This window comes from Loxodonta africana, chromosome 21 (genome assembly GCF_030014295.1).
Source record: "Loxodonta africana isolate mLoxAfr1 chromosome 21, mLoxAfr1.hap2, whole genome shotgun sequence".
Taxonomy (NCBI): Eukaryota; Metazoa; Chordata; class Mammalia; order Proboscidea; family Elephantidae; genus Loxodonta; species Loxodonta africana.
The window spans coordinates 36,789,414-36,812,540 of NC_087362.1; the positions used below are offsets into that span (position 1 = coordinate 36,789,414).

At 38.4% G+C, this 23,127-nt stretch overlaps 1 protein-coding gene across 5 annotated transcripts in view; it reads right to left on the reverse strand.

The window, feature by feature from the left end:
• Positions 1–23,127, reverse strand: part of GAN (gigaxonin) — a 96,741-nt gene that overhangs the window by 46,110 nt on the left and 27,504 nt on the right. For all 5 annotated transcript variants that reach the window (XR_010318842.1, XM_023558135.2, XM_064273745.1 and 2 more), the window contains exons 2-9: positions 21,170–21,284; positions 18,235–18,585; positions 16,074–16,291; positions 15,754–15,875; positions 7,511–7,623; positions 6,155–6,304; positions 5,161–5,297; positions 3,248–3,376 (exon numbers count right to left, since the gene is read on the reverse strand). Coding sequence is in view for 4 of the 5 variants with exons in the window: in XM_023558135.2 (XP_023413903.2) it covers positions 3,248–3,376; positions 5,161–5,297; positions 6,155–6,304; positions 7,511–7,623; positions 15,754–15,875; positions 16,074–16,291; positions 18,235–18,585; positions 21,170–21,284 (1,335 nt within the window). In the remaining variant the exon portion in view is untranslated. The remainder of the gene's footprint in view (positions 1–3,247; positions 3,377–5,160; positions 5,298–6,154; positions 6,305–7,510; positions 7,624–15,753; positions 15,876–16,073; positions 16,292–18,234; positions 18,586–21,169; positions 21,285–23,127) is intronic.

Here is a 23,127-nt window from a genome sequence, read left to right on the forward strand (position 1 = left end):
TGTCGGAGTAAATTTTTAAGACTTGTGTATTTTTTTTCTATGTATGTACTAAAACATATCTGTAAGTTTATAAGTAATGTTTCCAACCTCTCAAAACAAATAAAAATCAGATTTATAAAGACACTGATAATAAAAGGCAGTAATACTGAAACTAAAAAAAAAAAAAGGCAAAAAAATGAGGTACTCAACTTACATCAGCATCAACTGTGGGATCAATGAAACGGAACCCCACTGTAAGTCGGGGACCATCTGTAGTGAAGAATTTTGAGCAGGGAAATAAAATGACCAAAGTTTTGTCAAATTAATCTTTCGAAAGCACAAGTCAGCAAAATGTACTAGAGAAGGCTGGTTAGAAGGCTAACGAAATTACATGTGTGAAGAACTATCTGCATTAGAGTAGTGGCAGAGGAATGAAGGTGAGGTGAATGTGAAAAATGCTAAAGGGATTAAAAAAAAAAAAAAGAAAGGATTGACTTGGCAACTGATAAAACTGAAGTGCAAAGAAAATCAAAGAAGGCCCTTTCTGAGTATGGATAACTGGGGGGTTGGTAGCGTTGTTAAAAGAGCAGGGAACACAGGACCAGAAAGAGAGATACTGTCATTCAAGATATATTGTTACTATCACTTGGTAATAACTTATGGTAACTTCTTTGCTTTCCTTCAAACAGTTTTGTTTTAGGTTAGAAACAGAAAATAATAAGATATGGCATTTTTCCAGGAAATTTTTAATCTAAAAATAGAGAACAAAAGCAGGAAAGACAAGAGATTACTTAAAAACAATCTAAATGGTCTCCAATCTAACACAGATGGCTCATCTGGCAACAGGCTCCATAGTATGCAAATACTGTATGACATACCTGAAAAATGGATCTTTTAAGAAATGAGCTACTTCTACGTGTTATTTTTTTTTTTTCTATAGATACTTGTGGGAAGGCCTACATTTTAAGGCAATGTAGTATGGTAGCTGAAAAGTTGGACTGCGAACTTCGGCTAAGTTCTAAGACTGCCTCTAACATCCTCTAAACTGCTCTCATACTTTGTCTAAAAATATTTTCTAAGATAGTGTACCCAATTGGAAAAATAAAAAGGCCATGAAAATATCCTAAATTTAAAACACACTCAAAGTCAGTTAACATTTATAAAAAAAATCTCTAAAACCTTGGTAACTGCTCATTGTTTGCCCTAATCTAAAACTACCAGTAATATGAAATGAAACATTATATTGTAGCACCCCCTTCTGGTAACGCGATTGAAATACCATAACAAGATTATGTTTACTTAGCGTGGCAGTTTTCCTTCTAAGATTCAAACATACTGCCGTCATGAAAATATTGTTTAGTGGTTACAGCAATAAAATGTGTATGTGGGCAAGGGGAAGGTTGGGAAAGAGGTTCCCTATCCTACAAGACAGATACAGCAGATTTCAGAACCTCATATACCATACTTCATTCACTTTATCAACATTTTACTGAGTATCTAAGAAAGGCCAAATAAAATGCTAGAAGCTAGGACACAAAGTTGACTAAGTTGGACCTTGCCCTGGTGGAGTTCACAGTTAACAATTACAATCCAAGAGAAGGACCTGCATAGAGTGCTACGTGATCACAGATAAAGGAATCTACATCAGATTGGGAGACTCCAGAAGACTTTCTCTATGATAATTAGTTAAGCAGTTGGAAGAGGCAAAGTTAACTGGATGAATAGGAGGAAAGAAAATTTTAGGCCAAAGGAACAGCATAAACACACAGAGCTGAGATAATCATGACATCTTTGGGGGAAGAAAGTGGTTCAGTATGGCTCAAGTGAAGCATATGGGCTGGATAGTAGTAGAAAAAGCAAAGGCCATATCACAAAAGGCCATACATACTAAGTTAAGGAGTTTAAACTTTTTCCTTTTTTGGGGGGAAGAATTACTTAACTTAATAAATTACTGTTCTAAAATTTAGAAAATCAGACATTAAGTTCTTAAAAGGTGGTAATTTCATACTAAAGCATATAAGAAATAGCACATTGGGTTAGGAGTTCTTCAAGCATGTATATGTGTGCTGGCATGTTTTTTTTTTTTTAATTTTTATTGTGCTATAAATGAAAGTTTACAAATCAAGTTGGACTCTCACACAAAAATTTATAAGCACCTTGCTATATACTCCTAATTGCTCTCCCCTTAACGAGACAGCACATTCCTTCCCTCCTCTATTTCTTTTCGTGTCCACTCAGCCAGCTTCTGACCCTCTCTACCCTCTCATCTCCCCTTCAGACAGGAGATGCCAACATAGTCTCATGTGTCTACTTGGTCCAAGAAGCTATTCTACACCAGTATCACTGCCTATCCCACACCAGTATCACTGCCTATCCCATAGTCTAGTCCGATCCCTGTCTGAAGAGTTAGCTTTAGGAATGGTTCCTGTCTTAAGCTAACAGAAGGTCTGGGGACCATGACCTCTGGGGTCATTCTAGCCTCAGACCATTAAAAAAAAAACAAAAAACGTTTTTTTACGAGAATTTGGGGTCTGCATCCCACTGCTCTCCTGCTCCCTCAGGGGTTCTTTGTTGTGTTCCCTGTCAAGGCAGTCATCAGTTGTAGCCAGACACCATCTAGTTCTTCTGGTCTCAGGCTGATGTAGTCTCTGGTTTATATGGGCCTTTCTGTCTCTTGGGCTCATAATTACCCTGTGTCTTTGGTGTTCTTCATTCTCCTTTGCTCCAGATGGGTTGAGACCAATTGATGCATCTTAGATGGCCACTTGCTGGCGTTTAAAACCCCAGACACCACCCTCCAGTGTGGGATGCAGGGTGTTTTCTTAATAGATTGTATTATGCCAATTGACTTAGATGTTCCCTGAAACCATGGTCCCCAAACCCCTGCCCCTGCTACGATGGCCTTCAGTGTGTTCAGTTTATTCAGGAAACTGTTTCTGGTTTAGTCCAGTTGTGCTGACCTCTCCTGTATTGTGTGTTGTCTTTCCCTTTACCTAAAATATAAACTTTTTCTTAAAGGCTATAGGGAGTCAATGAATGATTTTAAGCAACTAAGTGTCAAAATCTGATCTACATTTTAGAAACATCATTTTCCTTTAAGTAATCAATACTTTGAAAATTACTAATCTCTAGTATGCTATAGACTTATCTCCTAAATAGATGAAATAATTCAATGAAGTAACTTTAAAACAAAATTAAACAAAGCTAAAACATGATTTTGGAAACAGAGAAAAAGCAGCAGAAGCTAAATCAAACTATTCATAATTACCTTTTAAACTCATCATGGTAGAATTCAGACTTGCAAGTTACCATCTCACCACCCTGCATGTCCTCACGACTTCTCACTCCCCCAAATACATAGAGTTCCATGGCAACTCCACAAGCTACTGCTCCAAACCTGAAAGGGCACACAGAGGACATCTGATATTGGATGGATGCACAACTCATGATCTGATTCCCTACTTATCTCTCATGTTTAAGTCTTTATCACTCAATCTTTCATGAATATGTGAGCTTTCCTTTTTCAGAAAATGGATCACGCATTTAATTTTATATACACAAAATGCTAAGTCAAATAAAAGGTTAGTCTGAAGGAAAGGATGAACAAAAGGCTCAGTTTTCCTAGGGGCAGTAGGTGAAGGGGAAGGCACTAGCAATCTGATAAAGACTAAGTTCTAATGAACTTCAGGGGGGAGAGAGAAAGAATGAAGACAGGAACGAGAATGACTGCTCCAAATGCAATTAAGATTTAGATAGTAAAATAAGTTAAATGAGATAAAATGCCCGAAAGTTATAACTTATCAATTAGACAATACTGAGCCACCGGAATGAATGAAAAGAGAATGTTGCTGTTGTGTGCGTGTGCTGTTGTGTCGATTCCGAGTGACCCTATAGGGTTTCCAAGGCTGTAAATCTTTACGGGAGCAGATCACCAGGTCTCTTCTCCTGCAGAGTGGCTGGTGGTTTCAAACCGCCCACTTTTTGGTTAGCAGTTCAGTGCTAAACCACTGTGCTACCAAGGCTCCTTGAAAAGAGAATAGGAAACAGCAAAATAAGCTATTTTGATAGGAATGTTAGTTTTAGTAAGGAAGGAAGGAAGGCCGTAGGAACCTGAAACGATTAAGTTATTCAATAGACTCAAACTCCATGGGGTTATTTCATATAATCCTTTGTATATTCATTGCTTAAAATTTTTTTTTTTAAAAAAGCAAATTAATTTGCTTTATTTGTAAAAACCTTACATTTCCATATGGATGCATAGAGATCCAAATGAAGGCTCTACTGGCCTCACAGTTATCTGCTTTATCGATATATACAAAAGTTTTACTGAGAAATTCATTGTGGCTGGAACACAGGTGTAGCTAAAGCTAATAAGGGAAATTAGGGCCAAACTATGAGAGGCTTTTCATACTTAAATGCATCACCTGAAAATTATTTGTTGCTATACTACATGGCCTTTCCCCAGAGAAATTATAATTACAAAAAAAAATTTGATAACCTGCCCAAACTTATTCCTTATGTCTCAATTTTATTCCTGCATAAGGCATTTTTTTTCAGTGTCACTTTGGGGAAGGGTGACGACAGTGACCTTTTCCCGAAGATATCCATCAACCTAAAAAACAGCTGAAAGAGAATGAACTCTGCAGCCAGAATGCCTTGGTTCAAATCCTGCCTCAGCCACTAAGCAGCAAAGTGAACCTGAGTGAATGATTACCAGTAATCTCTGGGCCTCTCTTTCTTCATCTGGATAGTAACAGTACCTACACCTCACCAGGATGTAGTGAAAATTAAATGACTCGTGTGCCTAGCCTGTGGCAAATGTTTTCTAAGTGTCTGCTATTCTTGAGGCTTGACTGATTTTCTGCTTTTGAGAACAGCTATGTGGCCTTCCCTAATTTTAAATGATCTTTTCTAGATCTTTCAATATTTTTATTCTACAGTTTAGGATGAATTAAAATGAGATTTATTTCACTGTCCCCAAAAATCGTAAAAGAAACATATGTTTTCAAAATAAGTAATCTGCTATATTTCTCTAAGAATTGTACTGAATACTTTTTTCTTTAAAAAGACACACACGTATGTTAATAAAAGGACATTTAATTTAGATGTTTATCAGTGTTAAAGGGCTTCAGACCCAATGAACATTAACCGCAACTACAGCATCCACGTCCATGCATTTACCTCCTCTCCTTTAGAGGACAAATAGCTGTCCATTGCTGGGTCCTTGGATCATAGCATTCCACAGACTCAAACAGTTTTCCATATGACCCTCCTCCCATGGCATAGATTTTCTTTTTCATAGCTGCATAGCAGCCAATCTGAAAAGGAGGAAACAATGGTGGGGGAAGGCAACATTTATTATTAAGCTCAGACCAATAAAAATTAACTTGTCTACAGACAGCACTTTAAGATGTTTCTAACAGTAAAACTAAGGTGTTTTTCCGTATTAAAACACAGGATTTTAAAAATGAAAAAGGCAATGTAATCTAATCTACACACTGTTAATCCTCAAAAAAGGGGCTCTTACTCCATCTAATACTATTTCATTAAGTGAGATAACTAAATAATCCTAATTTTTAAAAGTGCTTCCAGTCTATTTCTTCACCACTGTCTAGAGAGTCCAAGATTTAGGTTCCATAGAACAAGATGTTACTCAATTCCTGCCCAAAATGATTCAGTGAGAGAACTATTATGAGTACCTCCCAGTGCCTAAAGATGTAAAATACCTATGGCACTGGACACAAGCTTTGGGCTGACAGGTGAACCTCAAGAGAGAATATAATTAAATCGAATGTGAGCCATGTGTTTTCACTTGACTCAGTAAGAAATGGTAGTTCTCTACCTATAAATTGACACAAATCCTGCTCTAGATGATTAAGAAAGTAGATTTGGTTCCATACTAGCTAAGTGCACTGAAAAAGCATTTATCGAGCATAGAACTTGGGACACAGCTATGCTTCATTGAGCTCATGATCCAGGTAAATCCTAGCACACACTCACTTCCCTATCTTGCTGTGTGTCTGCTGACAATAAGGGGAAGCTATTGATATAGAATTCTATAATGTTAATGCTTTTAACACTGTCTATTGTACTAAAATGCGTATTTAGGAAATGAAGAAACAACTTTAAAATCCAATGTGGAAATAAACTACTTTTCACAAAATATAGTTCTCACCTTTCTAACCATGGTCAAATCAGGTTGCTTTGTCCAGGTCTTAGAATAAATATCATAACACTCCATGGAAATTAGCTCCTTTTCACCATCCTCTCCTCCCAAAATGTACAGCATCCCATCTATCTCCACAATTCCAAAGTTATGTCTTGCCTGAAAAGACATCAGAGATCTTTGTAGACAAAAGGTCAACTACCATCGAAGGCAGATATTCACACGCTGTTGGTGTTGAATGCCATTGAGTTGGTTCTGATTCATGGTGACCCTATGTGTTACAATACAAAGTAGAACTGCCCTTAGGGTTTTCTTGGCTGTAATCTTTACAGAAGTAGAAGGCCAAGTCTTTCTCCTGCAGAGCCACCGGATGGGTTCGAACTGCCAATCTTTCAGTTAGTAACTAAGCACTTAACCGTTTGCTCCATCAGAGCTCATTGGTGTTCATACAGTTAACATAAAAGTACAGATGTAATTTTATTCTACTGTTCCAGCAAAGAAGCCATACTCAAAACTATTTCTCCTAAAAAGTTTTCTTAAATATTTCTAATTTTCTTAGCAGCTTATGTTTCTAACACAATAGACAGAGAACTCAAATCCAGTAACTTCTCAGAACAAGAGAATTACATATTTGGTGAATCTGCTGGCAGTTCGAAATAGCTCAGAATGGAGGAAAAACACTTGATCTTCTGGTTCAATAAAATAAATTTTGTATAACAATGGATAACAGGTTGTTCCCAGGTTGATATGTAAAATACAAGTAAGAACTATGGCCATAAGAGCTGTCAGTAGTGAGGAGAGGGAATGGATAGACAGGTTCAAGGGTAGGGCTATTTGGAATTACAGAAGCCTAAGATATTGAACATTCATTCATGGGCAAATATTTACTTAGGGCCTCCTATGTGCCAAGCAGTATTCTAGGCACTTGAGATACAGCCCTGAACAAAAGAGGCCATAAAGACTTTAAAAATATCTGGTATGTGAGAAGGTGATACAGGATGACAGAGCTGGGGAGGAAGACAAGGAGCTAAGGGGCAGAAGGAAACAAAGACTTGAAGGAGGCCAGGAAGCAGGCCATGCAGCCCTCTGGGGGGAAGATCATTCTAGATAGAGGTCAGAGCAAACACAAAGGCCCTGAGGCAAGAGAATTCCTGGGAGGTTTGAGAAGCTGACAAAAAGGCCAGAATGAGCAAAGGAAAGGTTAAATGAGGAGATGCTAGAAGGGTAGGTATGAACATATTAGGGAGGGGGTTTGGCAGGGCTGCTATTTCTTTTCCTAGACTGAGCACAAAGCAAACAAACAAAAAGCGCCAATGGAAAAAAATTAGAAACATATCACACACACAAAAAGCAGAAATATTTTACCTCATTCATTGGTGGCAATGCAGACCATGTATTTAAATCTGGATCATACTTTTCTCCTGAGCTCAGTGTCTGCTTATTTTCATCTTGGCCCCCGAATACAAACAAAAATCCTTCTGCAAAAATCAAAAGAGACACTCGAAAAATCTGAAAAGTAAGTCTTCAACACCTATCTCCTGCCGAATATAACTGCCATAGCTCTTCGAGGGAGGATCTGAAGATATCTTCTCCAACAATGACACTCTTCTCTAGACTTGGAATCTTTCTCGCATTTCATTTCATCCTTGGTCCCAGAGCCAACGTGTATGAGTCACTTTGACCATCTCACTTCACTCAATATCTGTGAGTGGATTCCTACTACCCTACAACGTAAAAAGAAGATCCACACCACTCACTGCCATCACCAGGCAACTCTGAGTTATCTCAGCTCTTCTGCATCCTCCTGTTCCCCCAGCCTCTGTGATTCTCATACAACTTCTGAACCACAGCCCACACACATCTGCTTATCCAAGGCTCTAGGAACACTCAGATATGAGGCACCTGAGTGACTATAATGTTCAAAGTAAGATCTAAGAGTAATTGTCGAACTCCCTATTTTGTATAAGGGTGGATTAAGTTCTTTGTATAAACTCCTCTGTAAGAGACACCTAAATTACTGGGTAAAACATTTAAAAAAAAACCACCCAAAAACCATCTTCTTAAAAGAGATGACAATAAGGCAAAACTGAAGGGAAAAAAAGGACCTAGAGAGGTTACTAAGCATGGAGACAAATTTTGCTATGACGGCATCTGCCAATCTGGGAAAATTTTAACCTTCCTTGTAATGCCTTTGGGGGATTAAAGGGACAGGCAGCTAAGCTCTGGGCCCATATAGAGTGGAAGCGGAACAAGCACAGTGATGGCCAACCAGAATTAGTACCCAGATTTAAATCTCCTTGCTTGTCTAGGAACTCTGAAGCCTTGAATTTGATTTACAGTCAATCAGAAACTAGCAGTGTTTTCAGGCAACTGGCAGAAACAAATGCAAAATTTCTGTGGAAGAAAGTCCCTTCATCCAATGCTTAGATTCTAAGATCCTAAGGGGTGAAATTATTTCTTCAAATAATGTTAACAATATGACCAGCACCTAGTCAAAGGTAATCAGGCTTATAAAGAAACTATATTCTATGAACAAGAATGACCAGAAGCATACAATGGAAAATAGCATTGCAAAGACTTCATTCAAATAATGAAATAATCAGAAAGACTATAAAACAATGCTTAATATATTTAAAAAATAAAAGGCAAATTTGAAGGCAATTAGGAAAACATGGTCTTTAGCAGTGACAGCAGATTTGAAAGAGATTTAAAGAGAACTCCTAGAAATAAAAAAAGGAAAAAAAACAGATAAAAAAGTCAATGGATGGATTCAGCAGATTTGTGATAGCTTACAAGAGAATTCATTGAATGAAAGGCGTGAAAAAAAAAAAGAAATTATCATGAAGAAAGCACAGAGAGACACACAGATGGAAAACAACAAAAAGAAGGCAGGAGGCAAAAAAAAAAAAAAAAAAAAACCCAGAACCAAACCCACTACCGTCGAGTCGATTTCAACTCATAGCAATCCTACAGGACAGAGTGGAACTGCCCCTTAGAGCTTCCAATGAGTACCTGGTAGATTTGAACCACCAACCTTTTGGTTAGTAGCCATAGCTCTTAACCACTACCCCAACAGGGTTTCCAAGAGGCAAAGAACAGAGTAAAAAGGTATAACCATGTTTAATTTGACTTCCAAAAACAGCGAGAGAGAAAAATGGCACAAGGCAATATTCGAAGGCATAGTGGATAGCGGTTTTCCAGCACTGATGACAGGCCAAGCCAGAGTTAAGAACGCCAACAATTCCCAAATATGATGGAATTTAAAATATAAGGTACACCTAAACACATCATAGTGAAATGTCAAAAAAAAAAAGACAAAAAGCAAATGTTAAATATAGACCAGAAAAAAAAAAAAAAAGGCAGAGATTTAGATTGACAATTGACTTAACAACAATGGAAGACTGATGTCAGCAGACATCTTTAATGTGCTGAAAAATAATAAATGCCAACCTAAAATTCTGTACCCAGTGTCATGAACTGAATTGTGTCCCCCAAAACTGTGTGTCAATTTGGCTGAGCCATGATTCCTAGTATTGTGTGATTGTTCACCATTTTGTCATCTGATGTGATTTTCCTATGTGTTGTATATTCTATCACTACAATGTTAATGAGATGGATTACTGGTAGTTATACTGATGAGAGCTACCAGATTAGATTGTGTCTTAAGCCAATCTCTTTTGAGACATAAAACACAGAAATGTGCAGAGAGACATGGGGACCTCATACCAGCAAGAAAGCAGCGCCAAGAGCAGATTGCATCCTTTGGACCCGGAGTCCCTGTGCCTGAGAAGCTTCTATACCAGGGAAAGACTGATAACAAGGACCTTCCCCAGAGCCGGCAGAGAGCAGGCCTTCTCCCGGAGCTGACGTCCTGAATTTGGATCTCTAACCTACTAGACTGTGAGAGAATAAACTTTTGTTTGTTGAAACCATCCACTTATGGTATTTCTGTTGTAGGTGCACTAGATGACTCAGACACCCAGCAAAAACATCCTTTAAAACTGATGGCAAAATAATGAAATTTTCAGACAAATCTGAGATTTGGCCATGGGTAGACCAACAGTGGAGCCCAGGTGGTGCACTGGTTAAGAGTTTGGCTGCTAACCAAAATGTCAGTAGTTCGAATCCACCAGCTGCTTCTTGGAAATCCTATGGGGCAGTTCTATTCTGCCCTATAGGATCACTATAAGTCAAAATCAATTCGACGGCAACAGGTTTTTTAGGCCAACGTTAAAGTAAATTCAAAAGGATAAACTCCAGAAAGACGAAAAATGATCCCACATGGAAGGTCTAAAGTATAGCAAGGAAAAAAGAACAAAGAAAGTGGTAAACTTAAAAGAACACTGTATGTATATATATATAAATAAATAAATGAGATATATCTATACATAAAAAACATTGCATATATTTATTTATAATCATGTATTTTAAATACTGTAAGATTGTACAGCATGAAAAATATAGTTGAACTGTCCTGAAGGAGACTAAATGTAATGACTGACTTTAGACTTTGAGGACTTAAGAATGTATGCAATAGCTTATAAGGTAACCATCAAAAGAATATAACTTCCAAACTGATAGAGAGGAAAAAATTGAATGATGGAAAATAGTCAACCAATTTTTTTTAAAAGGCAAGAAAGGGAAAAAGAAATACAGAAGAGGCTGGACAAACAGAAACTCTTGTAACATTTCACAATTCAGTCAATACTCTATACACAACTGCTCTTCTCATTGTTTAAAATTTCTAAAATACCAACTTCTCTAGGAAATCTTCAAAAATTAATGATAGAGGAACGTTTCTGACAGGTGTGCATGGGTGAAAATTATTCATGTGTATAAATAGTACGGGAGGAAAATTTAAGGGAGCTAATTCTGAGACAACAGAAGAGGGAAACCAGACCCGCACCCCATTGGCCACACCACACCATTCCGCTCTTTATTACTGACAATAATTTCAATAATCTCAGAACCCATAAAATGATGACATTTCTATACTATAGTTTTAGCCATTTCCTTTTTTTTTTAATTTTCTTTTGCTTAGTCCTAGGGAAAAAACTCTTGCGTAAAGGCCAGTTGAAAACCAATAAAATAAAGTTTAAAGTGCTTTAAACAACTCATACTGTGTAAACACATTAGCTCCTGGCCTCTAATCAGTCGTTTCCTCAACTCACTGCTTGTGCCATCTCCACCCTGGCCTCAATGTGGCCAAGGCGTCTGTGATTAGCTGGTTATAAGAAAGTCAGCAACAGAGACAAACCTAATTTTAAACCCCTTCAAATGGTGCTTTGACATTGAAGTGCCACAAATACAACCAATCAGAGGTTTTTTCACTAACTGCTCTTCCCCTCCCCCCCCCCAAATTTATACACATATTGTTTTGTGAAGCTTTAGCCATTTCTATGGTATGGTATGGCAAAAAAATTTAAAGGTAATATTAGTAGGAACACAGAGAAAATAAATATGAAAGATCCCAGGAGAAGTGCTGACAATAGTTAGAATCAACTAAAATGACACTGTGGGGTTGAACCCAAAAGGGCAGTGCCGAGGTGAAGGGAAAGCCAGCAAATAGCAGAAAGGCAGCAATTACAATCTTTTCTATCACCTCCTAATTTGGAGCTTTGAATACTGTGAAACAGGTTTCAGACTTATAACGGTCAAGTAAGACGTACTCTCTGTAGCAAAATACCTTCTACCAGTTGCCGTCACGTTGATCCTGACTCATGGTGACCCCATGTGTGTCAGACTAGAACTGTGCTCCATAAGATTTTCACTGGCTGACTTTTCAGAAGTAGATCACCAGGCCTTTCTTCCGAGGTATCTTTAGATGGGCTCAAGCTACCCACCTAAGGTTAGCAGCTAAGTGTGTTAACCATCTGTGCTGTTGTTGTTGTTAGGTGCCATCGAGTCGGTTCTGACTCACAGCGACCCTATGTACAACAGAACGAAACACTGCCTGGTCCTGCGCCATCCTCACAATCGTTGTTATGCCCGAGCTCATTGTTCCAGCTACTGTGTCAATCCACCTCGTTCAGGGTCTTCGTCTTTTCCGCTGACCCTGTACTCTGCCAAGCATGATGTCCTTCTTCAGGGACTCACCCTTCTGACAACATGTCCAAAGTATGTAAGATGCAGTCTTGCCATCCTTGCCTCTAAGGAACATTCTGGCTGCACTTCTTCCAAGACAGATTTGTTCGTTCTTTTGGCAGTCCACAGTATATTCAATATTCTTCGCCAACACCACAATTCAAAGGCACCAACTCTTCTTCGATCTTCCTTATTCATTGTCCAGCTTTCACATGCATATGATGTGATTGAAAATACCATGGCTTGGGTCAGGCGCACCTTAGTCTTCAGGGTGACATCTTTGCTCTTCAACACTTTGAAGAGGTCCTTAGCAGCAGATTTGCCCAATGCAATGCGTCTTTTGATTTCTTGACTGCTGCTTCCATGGCTGTTGATTGTGGATCCAAGTAAAATGAAATCCTCGACAACTTCAATCTTTTCCCCGTTTATCGTGATGTTGCTCACTGGTCCAGTTGTGAGGATTTTTGTTTTCTTTATGTTGAGGTGCAATCCATATTGAAGGCTGTGGTCTTTGATCTCCATTAGTAAGTGCTTCAAGTCCTTTTCACCCTCAGCAAGCAAGGTTGTGTCATCTGCATAACGCAGGTTGTTAATGAGTCTTCCTCCAATCCTGATGCCCCGTTCTTCTTCATATACTCCAGCTTCTCGGATTATTTGTTCAGCATACAGATTAAATACGCATGGCAAAAGAATACAACCCTGACGCACACCTTTCCTGACTGTAAACCAATCAGTACCCCCTTGTTCTCTCCAAACTGCCTCTTGATCTATGTAAAGGTTCCTCATGAGCACAATTAAGTGTTCTGGAATTCCCATTCTTTGCAGTGTTATCCATAGTTTGTTATGATTCACACAGTCGAATGCCTTTGCATAGTCAAGGTAAACATCCTTCTGATATTCTCTGCTTTTAGCCAGGACCCATCTGACATCAGCAATGTTATTCCTGGTTCCACGTTCTCTTCTGAAACCAGCCTGAATTTCTGGCACTTCCCTGTCGATATACTGCTACCGCCGTTTTTGAATAATCTTCAGCAAAATTTTCCTTGTGTGTGATATTAATGGCATTGTTCTATAATTTCCACATTCGGTTGGATCACCTTTCTTGGGAATAGGCATAAATATGGATCTCTTCCAGTCAGTTGGCCAGGAAGCTGTCTTCCGTATTTCTTGGCATATACGAACGAGTGAGCACCTCCAGTGCTGCATCTGTTTGTTGAAACACCTCAATTGATATTCCATCAATTCCTGGAGCCTTGTTTTTCGCCAATGCCTTCAGAGCAGCTTGGACTTCTTCTTTCAGTACCATCGGTTCCTGATCATATGCCACCTCTTGAAATGGTTGAACATCGACTAATTCTTTTTGGTATAATGACTCTGTGTATTCCTTCCATCTTCTTTTGATGCTTCCTGCATCATTTAGTATTTTCCCCATGGAATCCTTCACTATTGCAACTCAAGGCTTGAATTTTTTCTTCAGTTCTTTCAGCTTGAGAAACGCCGAGCATGTTCTTCCCTTTTGGTTTTCCATCTCCAGCTCTTTGCACACGTCATTATAATACTTTACTTTGTCTTCTCGAGAGGCCGTTTGAAATCTTCAGTTCTTTTACTTCATGAATTCTTCCTTTTGCTTTAGCTGCTCGACGCTCAAGAGCAAGTTTCAGAGTCTCCTCTGACATCCATCTTGGTCTTTTCTTTCTTTCCTGTCTTTTCAGTGACCTCTTGCTTTCTGCATGGATGATGTCCTTGATGTCATTCCACAACTCGTCTGGTCTTCGGTCACTAGTGTTCAATGCGTCAAATCTATTCTTCAGATGGTCTCTCAATTCAGGTGGGATATACTCAAGGTCGTATTTTGGCTCTTGTGGACTTGCACTGATTTTCTTCAGTTTCAGCTTGAACTTGCATATGAGCAATTGATGGTCTGTTCCACGGTTGGTCCCTGGCCTTGTTCTAACTGATGATATTGAGCTTTTCCATTGTCTCTTTCCACAGATGTAGTCAATTTGATTTCTGTGTGTTCCATGTGTATAGTTGCTGTTTATGTTGGTGAAAGAAGGTATTTGCAATGAAGGTATTTCCCCCACATGTCTGTCAGTTTGTCGTACTATGGGGGCTTGTGTGTTGCTGTGATGCTGGCAGCTATGCCACTAGTATTCAGATACCAGCAGGGTCACCCATGGAGGACAGGTTTCAGCTGAGCTTCCAGACTAAGAAAGACTACGAAGAAGGACCCGGCAGTCTACTTCTGAAAAGCATTAGCCAGTGAAATCCTTATAAATAGCAGTGGAACATTGTCTGATATAATGCTGGAAGATGAGCCCTCCAGGTTGGAAGACACTCAAAAGATGACTGGGGAAAAAGCTGCCTCCTCAAAGTGGAGTCAATCTTAATGACTTGGATGGAGTAAAGCTTCTGCGACCTTAATTTGCTGATGTGGCATGACTCAAAATGAGAAGAAACAGCTGCAAACATCCATTAATAATCGGAACCTGGAATGTACAAAGTATGAATCTAGGAAAATTGGAAATAATCAAAAATGAAATGGAATGCATAAGCATCAATATCCCAGGCATTAGTGAGCTGAAATGGACTGGTATTGGCTATTTTGAATCGGACAATCATATAGTCTACTATGCTGGGAATGACAACTTGAAGAGAAATGGTGTTGCATTCATCGTCAAAAAGAACGTTTCAAGATCTATCCTGAAGTACAACGCTGTCAGTGATAGAATAATATCCATACGCCTACAAGGAAGACCAGTTAATACAACTATTATTCAAATTTATGCACCAAGCACTAGGGCCAAAGATGAAGAAATAGAAGATTTTTATCAGCTGCTACAGTCTGAAATTGATCGAACAGGCAATCAAGATGCATTGATAATTACTGGCGATTGGAATGCAAAAGTTGGAAACAAAGACGAAGGATCAGTAGTTGGAAAATACGGCCTTGGTGATAGAAACAATGCAGGAGATTGAATGATAGAATTTTGCAAGACCAACGACTTCTTCATTGCAAATACCTTCTTTCACCAACCATCTGTGCTACCCAGGGCCAAAATAACTTTATGCCATTGCTAATTTAAGTAATGTTTTCTAAAGCGTCATATGAAACACCTGCTTTTACATAACACTTTTATTTTTGATATGATTGCACATTGTAATTCTAAACTGCATGAATTTCAAAGCTGGGAACATCACAGCTCGAAGAAACTTTGTGTTCCAGGTATGGTCACACAGCTTACTGGTGGTTAAGAACCATTGATTTTTGTTCTTCTAGCTCAAGTAAATGCTCCTCTACTAAATTCTTAGAAACAGCTACATATGAAAGATTGGGGAACAATAAGGGCAGATATAAGACGTACTCCTTACCATAGTCTTGAAAGCTAGACCTACACTGAAAACGTCATCACGTAGAGATAATAAGTTCATTATCTTTAAAAGGCTTTGAGTCACTCTATACCACCCTGAAATTACACATTACTTGACCCTGTGTTTAGGTAAAATTTGCCACAGAACCATACCTGCTGAGAGAACTCCATGGTTAATTCTTGGCATGCTTAAAGGGGCCAGTTCAATCCAAAGCTGCCTATTAGGGTCATAAAGAGGGCACATACATCGCATCGCTGCTGTTGGTTTCCGTGAACTGAGGAAATAATTGGTGAGCAATTAATATGTTTCATAGTTTGCTTATAATAACTATTACTGGTTTTACTGCTAGTAAAGAATGTTTAAAACATTTAATAATCAATGCTTCAGATGTGAAAAAATACTACGAAGTCTTATTTACATAAAAATACCTCCTCCCTTATATTTTTTTCAAGCAGCTTGCACCCATACTTACACTCTTTCTTCTCCACCAACAGTCACAATACATTCAGAGTAACCCCGCGGTTTGAAATTTGCTAGCATTGCCTCTCCTTGCTGTGGCTGGCTGAGTGGTATATTGCTACACTCTTTGACAATTTCTCGTACTAACGGTTCATTCAGCATCTGTTCCCGTAAATAACTGGAGTCTAACCCTGAAACCCATAGTGCTGACATAACATCCTTCATGTGGACCTGCAGAATAGGAATGAAAAGATGGGGTATAAAAATGGACAATGAAACACGTAATTTTTAGAATACACATTTCCCACTAATAGAAAACAAACCATTAACAGAGTTATAAGTGTCAGTACTGTCTGAATATGCTTTCCTGGCCTTTCCTCTTTCTACTTTCTATAGCTTTTATAAATAAGTTTAATGTTTTAAAATCATCAATTTGGACTTAATTTAATGTATAACTGCAAAGTTTCAGGAAGCTTTCTTTATACCATAAAGGGTTCCCAGAACAAACAGAAAACAGGGTAAACTCTGCTATAATTTGCTTTATTTCACATATTTGCATGTACGAGGATTAAATCACATTTATAGGAGAATTAAGTACAGTAATAGCTTGATACAATATGGTAAACTTAGATAATGAAAATGTCTCAACATTAACCCTATGAGAAAACAGAAAAGCCCAAGTTCAAAAAAATCCTCTAAGTACTATCCAATCATTTCTGTAGTAACTACTGTTCAACACTACATGTATAATATGACCTACATACTTTTACTGCTCTATCACTAAATTTGAATCAACTGAGAATCTACATACATAAGGTGGCACTCTTTAAACTTTGATGTTTACTAATTGATATATTCAGAATATTTTTCTTCATTCTGAAACAGTACATCTTAAGGTCTACTCTTCCATACATGGAGTAATAAAGCCAACAGTTTTTTAACAGCATAAAGTTCAGACTAACCAAAAGACAAAGAGCTGCCTCTTGTTCCCCCAGCAACCAGATGACCTTAAGCATCCTGGTCACTTTAGGGCAGGAAGAGGTTAAAGGCAGAAGCTATCCGATATGCAGCATTTCCTATAGTGGTCTCAGGTGAGTGGCAGCAATGGAAACTTCTGTCTGCTATCCTAATTTACCCAACCAACATGGGAAACGGAATACTACCTGTACTAAGAATGAGATGACCACAAACATGGTCTCTAAATGTACATACTCATAGGCTTACAGAATTATAAATCTAGAAGGTAATCATTAAAATGTTAATAGCTATCAAGAAAAGTTAGCAATGTAATTATAAATTTTGAAAACTACTCTCTAATACTTAACATCTTTCCTAGTTTTAATATAGTAAGAGTAGCTAGTCCCTTACTTATAAATATTAGGCTTAAAGTCCATGATTTTGCTCCCTCCTCCAATGTACGACCAATCCAAATCTAAAATCTGATATTCTCTAAGATCCTCCTCCTCAGGCTGTCACTCACTCTTGGAACTGCACTGCTACGAAAACTTTAGAGCGTTCCCCCGGTATCGAGCGCTCCAGGGGACAGCCCACAACTTGGACACAGGACTCCCACCCCCCAGCCAAAGCTCCATCTACCACCATCAGAGTCCCTGTAGGAATTAGCCCAATGATGTGGGGGAGCGAGATGTTAAAATTAAGGGTGGGGCACAGCATTTCTATAATCTCCATCTTAAACTTGAAGTATACTCTTTTGTTAAAAATAACAAGTACAATATTTTCAGTGAAAGAGAGGAAGACCCTCAACAAGACGGACTGACATAGTGCCTGCAACAATGGGCTCAAGCATAACAACGATTATGATGATGGCACAGGACTGGGCAGTGTTTCGTTCTGTTGTACACAGGGTCGCTATGAGTCAGGACCGACTTGACAGAACCTAACAACACATCGTAAATTAAGTGAGCTTTGGTGAACTAGCCTGGAAAACCAAGCATATTAATGATTCTATAGAAAGATTCTATTAAGCCTACTATTTATAAGTAAGGGACTAGCTACTCTTACTATATTAAAACTAGGAAAGATATTAAGTGTTAGAGAGTAGTGACACCTTTTAGATCACCACCTTGTAAGCCAAAGATAAAACATCGTCATTTACGTTAAAAAAATAAATTATAAAAAGGACAAAGTTAAACCCTCTTATAAACTATAGATACCTTTCTTATTTCTGTATCATGTGCTATCCACCGAATGACTGCTTCAAATACGTATCTTTCATTGCCAACATTTAACTTCTCTAGAGAAATTACTTCTTTAAGCTTTTGAGGACTCAGTTCTAGGAATTCTTCTGTGCTACTGACATCGCGGAAGTGAGTTTCCAGGTATTCTGTAGCAAGGTAATGTACATGGTGCAGGCAGTAATGTAGTGCAAAGTCACGGATGCCGATACAGTTCTCAGCAGCAATACAACCTTCTAAAAACTCACAGCACAGAGTTTTAAGGTCTGTTAGCAGTAGCAGATCAGCCGCCTGTACAACATCTTGGATTGTGTCTTCACTTAGCCTGATCTGTAAGAGTATCAGAAATATTTTATATTTAAATTTATATAGTTTAAAACCCAAACCAATGATATACTGGCTAAACCACAAGAAGTTTCCCTTTTGGTAGGTCAGGGATGATCGAGTATTGGCAATTTCATACGGTCCAACCTAATACGTTTTTTAAAGTCTGAGGGGACACCAAAGTACCGTTTAACAACATAAGCAGCGTTGACCCTGTCAGCTTTCCTAGCTCCTTCTGTGCTACATCAACGTTATCTACCAACAGTCCTCCTAATGGGAACTAACTGTCCATGACGCTCACTTCTAACTAAGAAAAACTTCAAATAATTTAAATGCTTGGGAACTCTGTGATAAACTGAAAATTACTTTTTAAAATACCAGCACCAGAATTGTTGAAAATCTTGCCTTCAAATAATACTAAGTTCGCTCTTCTGCCTTGGTAAGAGAATGGTACGGTGAACTGAATTTAAGTTCATGGAGGAAAAAGGGGTCTACATCGCCTCAGAATCCTCATTCTGAATACCAAAACATGGTATGTAGTGTAACAGATAAAATTTGGTCTCAAAACTACTTTTTGGAATAAATCCATAATGGTAGATTTTTTTTTTTTCCACTCTTTATGAACTTTTCCTTTTCCTTAACTTTGCTCAATTTTCTGATAGATGCTTCTTCCTCTACCAACTTGATGGTATTTCCATGCATCAGGGAGGTAATATAAAGAAACAGGCCTATGAAATATTCCCACAATCCCAAATGGTCCAGACTCTCCCAAGAATGTGCAGGTACGGTACTTCACCTGTATTCAGAAATATAAAGGAGAGACTTCATAGTAGAGTACAAGAAACATTTTTATCACTTTTTTGTCATAGATATAAAAAACGTATAATTGCCAAACACCTTAGAAACTGGGCAACAAAACTGGAAAGAATATATTGAGTAAGCCACAAGGGAAAATTTCCTGTTTACCTGACTTATTAAATTTAAACACAAGAGAGCAAATAGCTGTAGACTATTCAAATACAAGCATGTGGAAAAACATTAAATTGCATCTCACTAAAACCAAATTGGAGCCCCGCTGGCACAGTGGTTAAGAGCTCCAGCTGCTAACCAAAAGGTCAGCAGTTTGAATCCACCAGCTGCTCCTTGGAAACGCTATGGGGCAATTCTATTCTGTCCTATAGGGTCGCTATGAGTCGGAATTGACTTGATGGCAACAGGTTTAAAACTAAATTACCAAATCAGGATTTTGTTATAACTTAGGATGCAATCGTGGTTTTAAATTTAAATTGGGAACAAAAGATATTAATCTGCAAATAAGGTTTCAAGTCTCACATACAAGCCTGACCATGAATATGCTCTTCACTGGCTTATAACTGCTTGTTATAAAAATAATTGCTACTTGATTTTGAAGTTAGAAAAGAGGTTGGTCCTAAGCCTGGTTTTGTGATGCTACAGAGTATCTCCAGTTATTTTAAGGGCTGCCCCCAAATTCATTTATTCTAACAATCACACACAGGGCTATACCTTTACACCAACACAACCACCCATCTAGCATTTAGAGAAAAGAGAAGGGAATAGTAGCATGAAATGAAACAAACAAAAAACTCTAAAAAGGGTGACAATCAGTAAGTTTGACTCTGGACAGAATGAAAATATTCAGAGAGCAGCAAGCAATACACTTTGAGTACTTAAAAATATGTAAAAGAAATAGCCCTTACAAAAAGGAAAAGATAAAACAAAGAACGATAAAGAAGGAATCAAGGACAGTACAGAGACCAAGATCTCAAAAAGCACAAAGATCAAACCCATTCCCACACAACCAAATATGAGATATACTAACCTCTTGCTTCCATTTAAAAAACTAGCTCTGACTCAAACCTACGGTTTTTCTTAAGAATATCCTCATGCTATACTTTAAATCACATAGTCGGGGTGGGGGAGTAAGAGGAGGGCAAAGGAAAAGAAAGACGTCTTATCAGTTATCGCATTCTTCCCTGGGTATCATTAACTCCCACAAAACATAAGTGCGTACCCTATACTCCCTAGCGAAGGGAAATCAGGAAGAAAGAATAGGGGTGGGAACCAGAACAAGGCATCATGATACAACAGGGAACCCTGTTACCAGTGTGAATCCCATTTCTTGGGAACAAGCTACAGGAAACTCTTTATCTCTAGGAAGTAATCCCCAGTGCCCAAGGAAGCGCCTATTTCCATGCTATGTAGACAGAACAAGTTCCCCAATAGTGTGGGTACAAAGCAAGAGTGGATTGAAGATGTAAAAACAAAAAGACAGCAGTGAAAAAAGCATCCTATGTTCTTCATATCTCATACTGGAAGGGAAAGCTCAGAATGATCAAAACAAAAACTAGGATTTAGGTGTAAGATCTTAGTCTGCTTCTCTTCTAAGAGGAGAGCCCCAGAAGAACAGTTGGGTTGCCATTACCGGTAGGAGACACTAGTCAAGCACACAATGACAAGATGAAGAAGGTAGAGACTGTGTTACTTTGCCGTATAGTGAGTGAAAGGAGACCCTCACCCTGAGCTTGAGAAGCCTCTACTTAGGTCTTCCTTCCTTTGTTTCTCATCATACCTGCCCACTGAAGATGTAATCCAGGATCTCTTTCATAACCATTACCGATATCCCTTCAAGTTCAATCTTATAAGTTGATCCATCATCTTTTGGAGGGTTATAGTTTAACTTTGTCCTAAGAAAGGGGAAAAAAAGTAAAATTTCTATGAAAGAGCGGAAATAGCTAGATATCTATGCACGAAATACTCTAAAGTATATGATACTTAGCAGTAGATGAACCCCCACCTAGAAAATTTAGTTTGTTAATTTTAGATCGATCCATTTTTTATAACTTTCCACTATAAAATACTTTTTCCAGGATTGTTTAGAATACTACTTCTTGAAAAGCAAAACAAAAGAGACAACCAAGAAACTAAGGTCCACGTAAGCATGAATATCTCTATTTCACCTTGGAAATCCCATCCCACTTAGGCTTATTTTTTTCTTGTCCTTTGATTATCTAATTATTTTCAATAATGTAACACAGACTCCACAAACCTACCACACAGGATAAAGGCTAGGACCTTGAAAATAACCTGCTTCTCACCAAATGGTCTTTTCCCATCAACTCATTCCTCTGCATCATCATGTGAGGTAACAATTGTCCTAAATCTTGTGTTCAATTCCCATTGCTTTTTTTCATTACTGCATCTATAAAATCTTTATACATTTCCAATTTTAAGTTGTTCTTAATTAAAAAAAACATTTCATGCTGTATTAATCTTTTGGGGCTAACTTTTTTCATTTAATAGAACACCTGTGGACCCACAAACTCCAAAACATTTGAACCTGTCGAACTTCTTAATTTTCACCAATCAAATGAAATATGGTATCTCATCGTGGTTGTGATCTGCATTTCCCTTAGCACCAAGATGTTGATCTCTTCTTATGTTTATGGCCATATGTGTTTCCTCTTCTGTGAAGCACCTGTTGGGACCATCAGCCTTACCCCCCACCTTTGCATCTAAAATGCTGGAAGCCAGACCTATATACTCCCACAAGAAATTAGAAGACTCTTTGGCGGATTTGATCAGCCCAAAAAGATTTAAAGATATCGACATTAATCTGCTCCAACAAAATGATCCAGCTTGATCATGCTACAGTGAAACCCACAATCAGCAAGTCTAACCTATGGGCTCCCAAGCTTCCATTATCTTTCGGAGCAGCACTTCTGAAACTTCTTCATGTCACACCATGTGCAGCAAATGTAGTATTACTCTGGGATAAAGAGATGAAACTGTCTGAAGGTCAGGGGACAGATTACGGATCCAGCCTCCTCAGATGCTGCCCAGCTACTCTGAAAACTGATCCATCAATACTTTCACACACCTGCAACAAAATTGTTTGGCACACTGTTAAGGAGCTTTGTTTTAGAGCCCCACTCTTTAAATTGAGCAAACAGGAATCACTAGATATCTGATAAAGAGGAAAGACAGAAACAAAAATAAACAGAGAAACAGCAATTTGGAGGAAACAAAGATTATGTAAAATGAAAAGTCCAAGTGTCATGAATTGAATTGTGTCCCCAAAAAACATGTCAACTTAGCTGACCCATGATTCTCAGCATTGTGTGATTGTCCACCATTTTATGTGATTTTCCCATATGTTGTAAATCCTATCACTGTGATGTAGTAAGATGGATCAGCAGCAGTTATACTGATGAGGTCTACAAGATTAGGTAGTGTCTTAAGCCAATCTCTCTCGAGATATAAAAGAGAGAAGCGAGCAGAGAGACTTGGGGACATTATACCACCAAGAAAGCAGTGCCAGGAGCAGTGCATGTCCTTTGGACCTAAGGTTCCTGCGCTGAGATACTCCAAGACCAAGGTAAGATCAATGACAAGGACCTCCCTCCAGAGCCCACAGAGAAAGAAAGACTTCCTCTGGAGCTGACGCCCTGAATTTCGACTTGTAACCTACTAGACTGTAAGAGAATGAATTTTTCTTTGTTAAAGCCATCCACTTCTGGTATTTCTGTT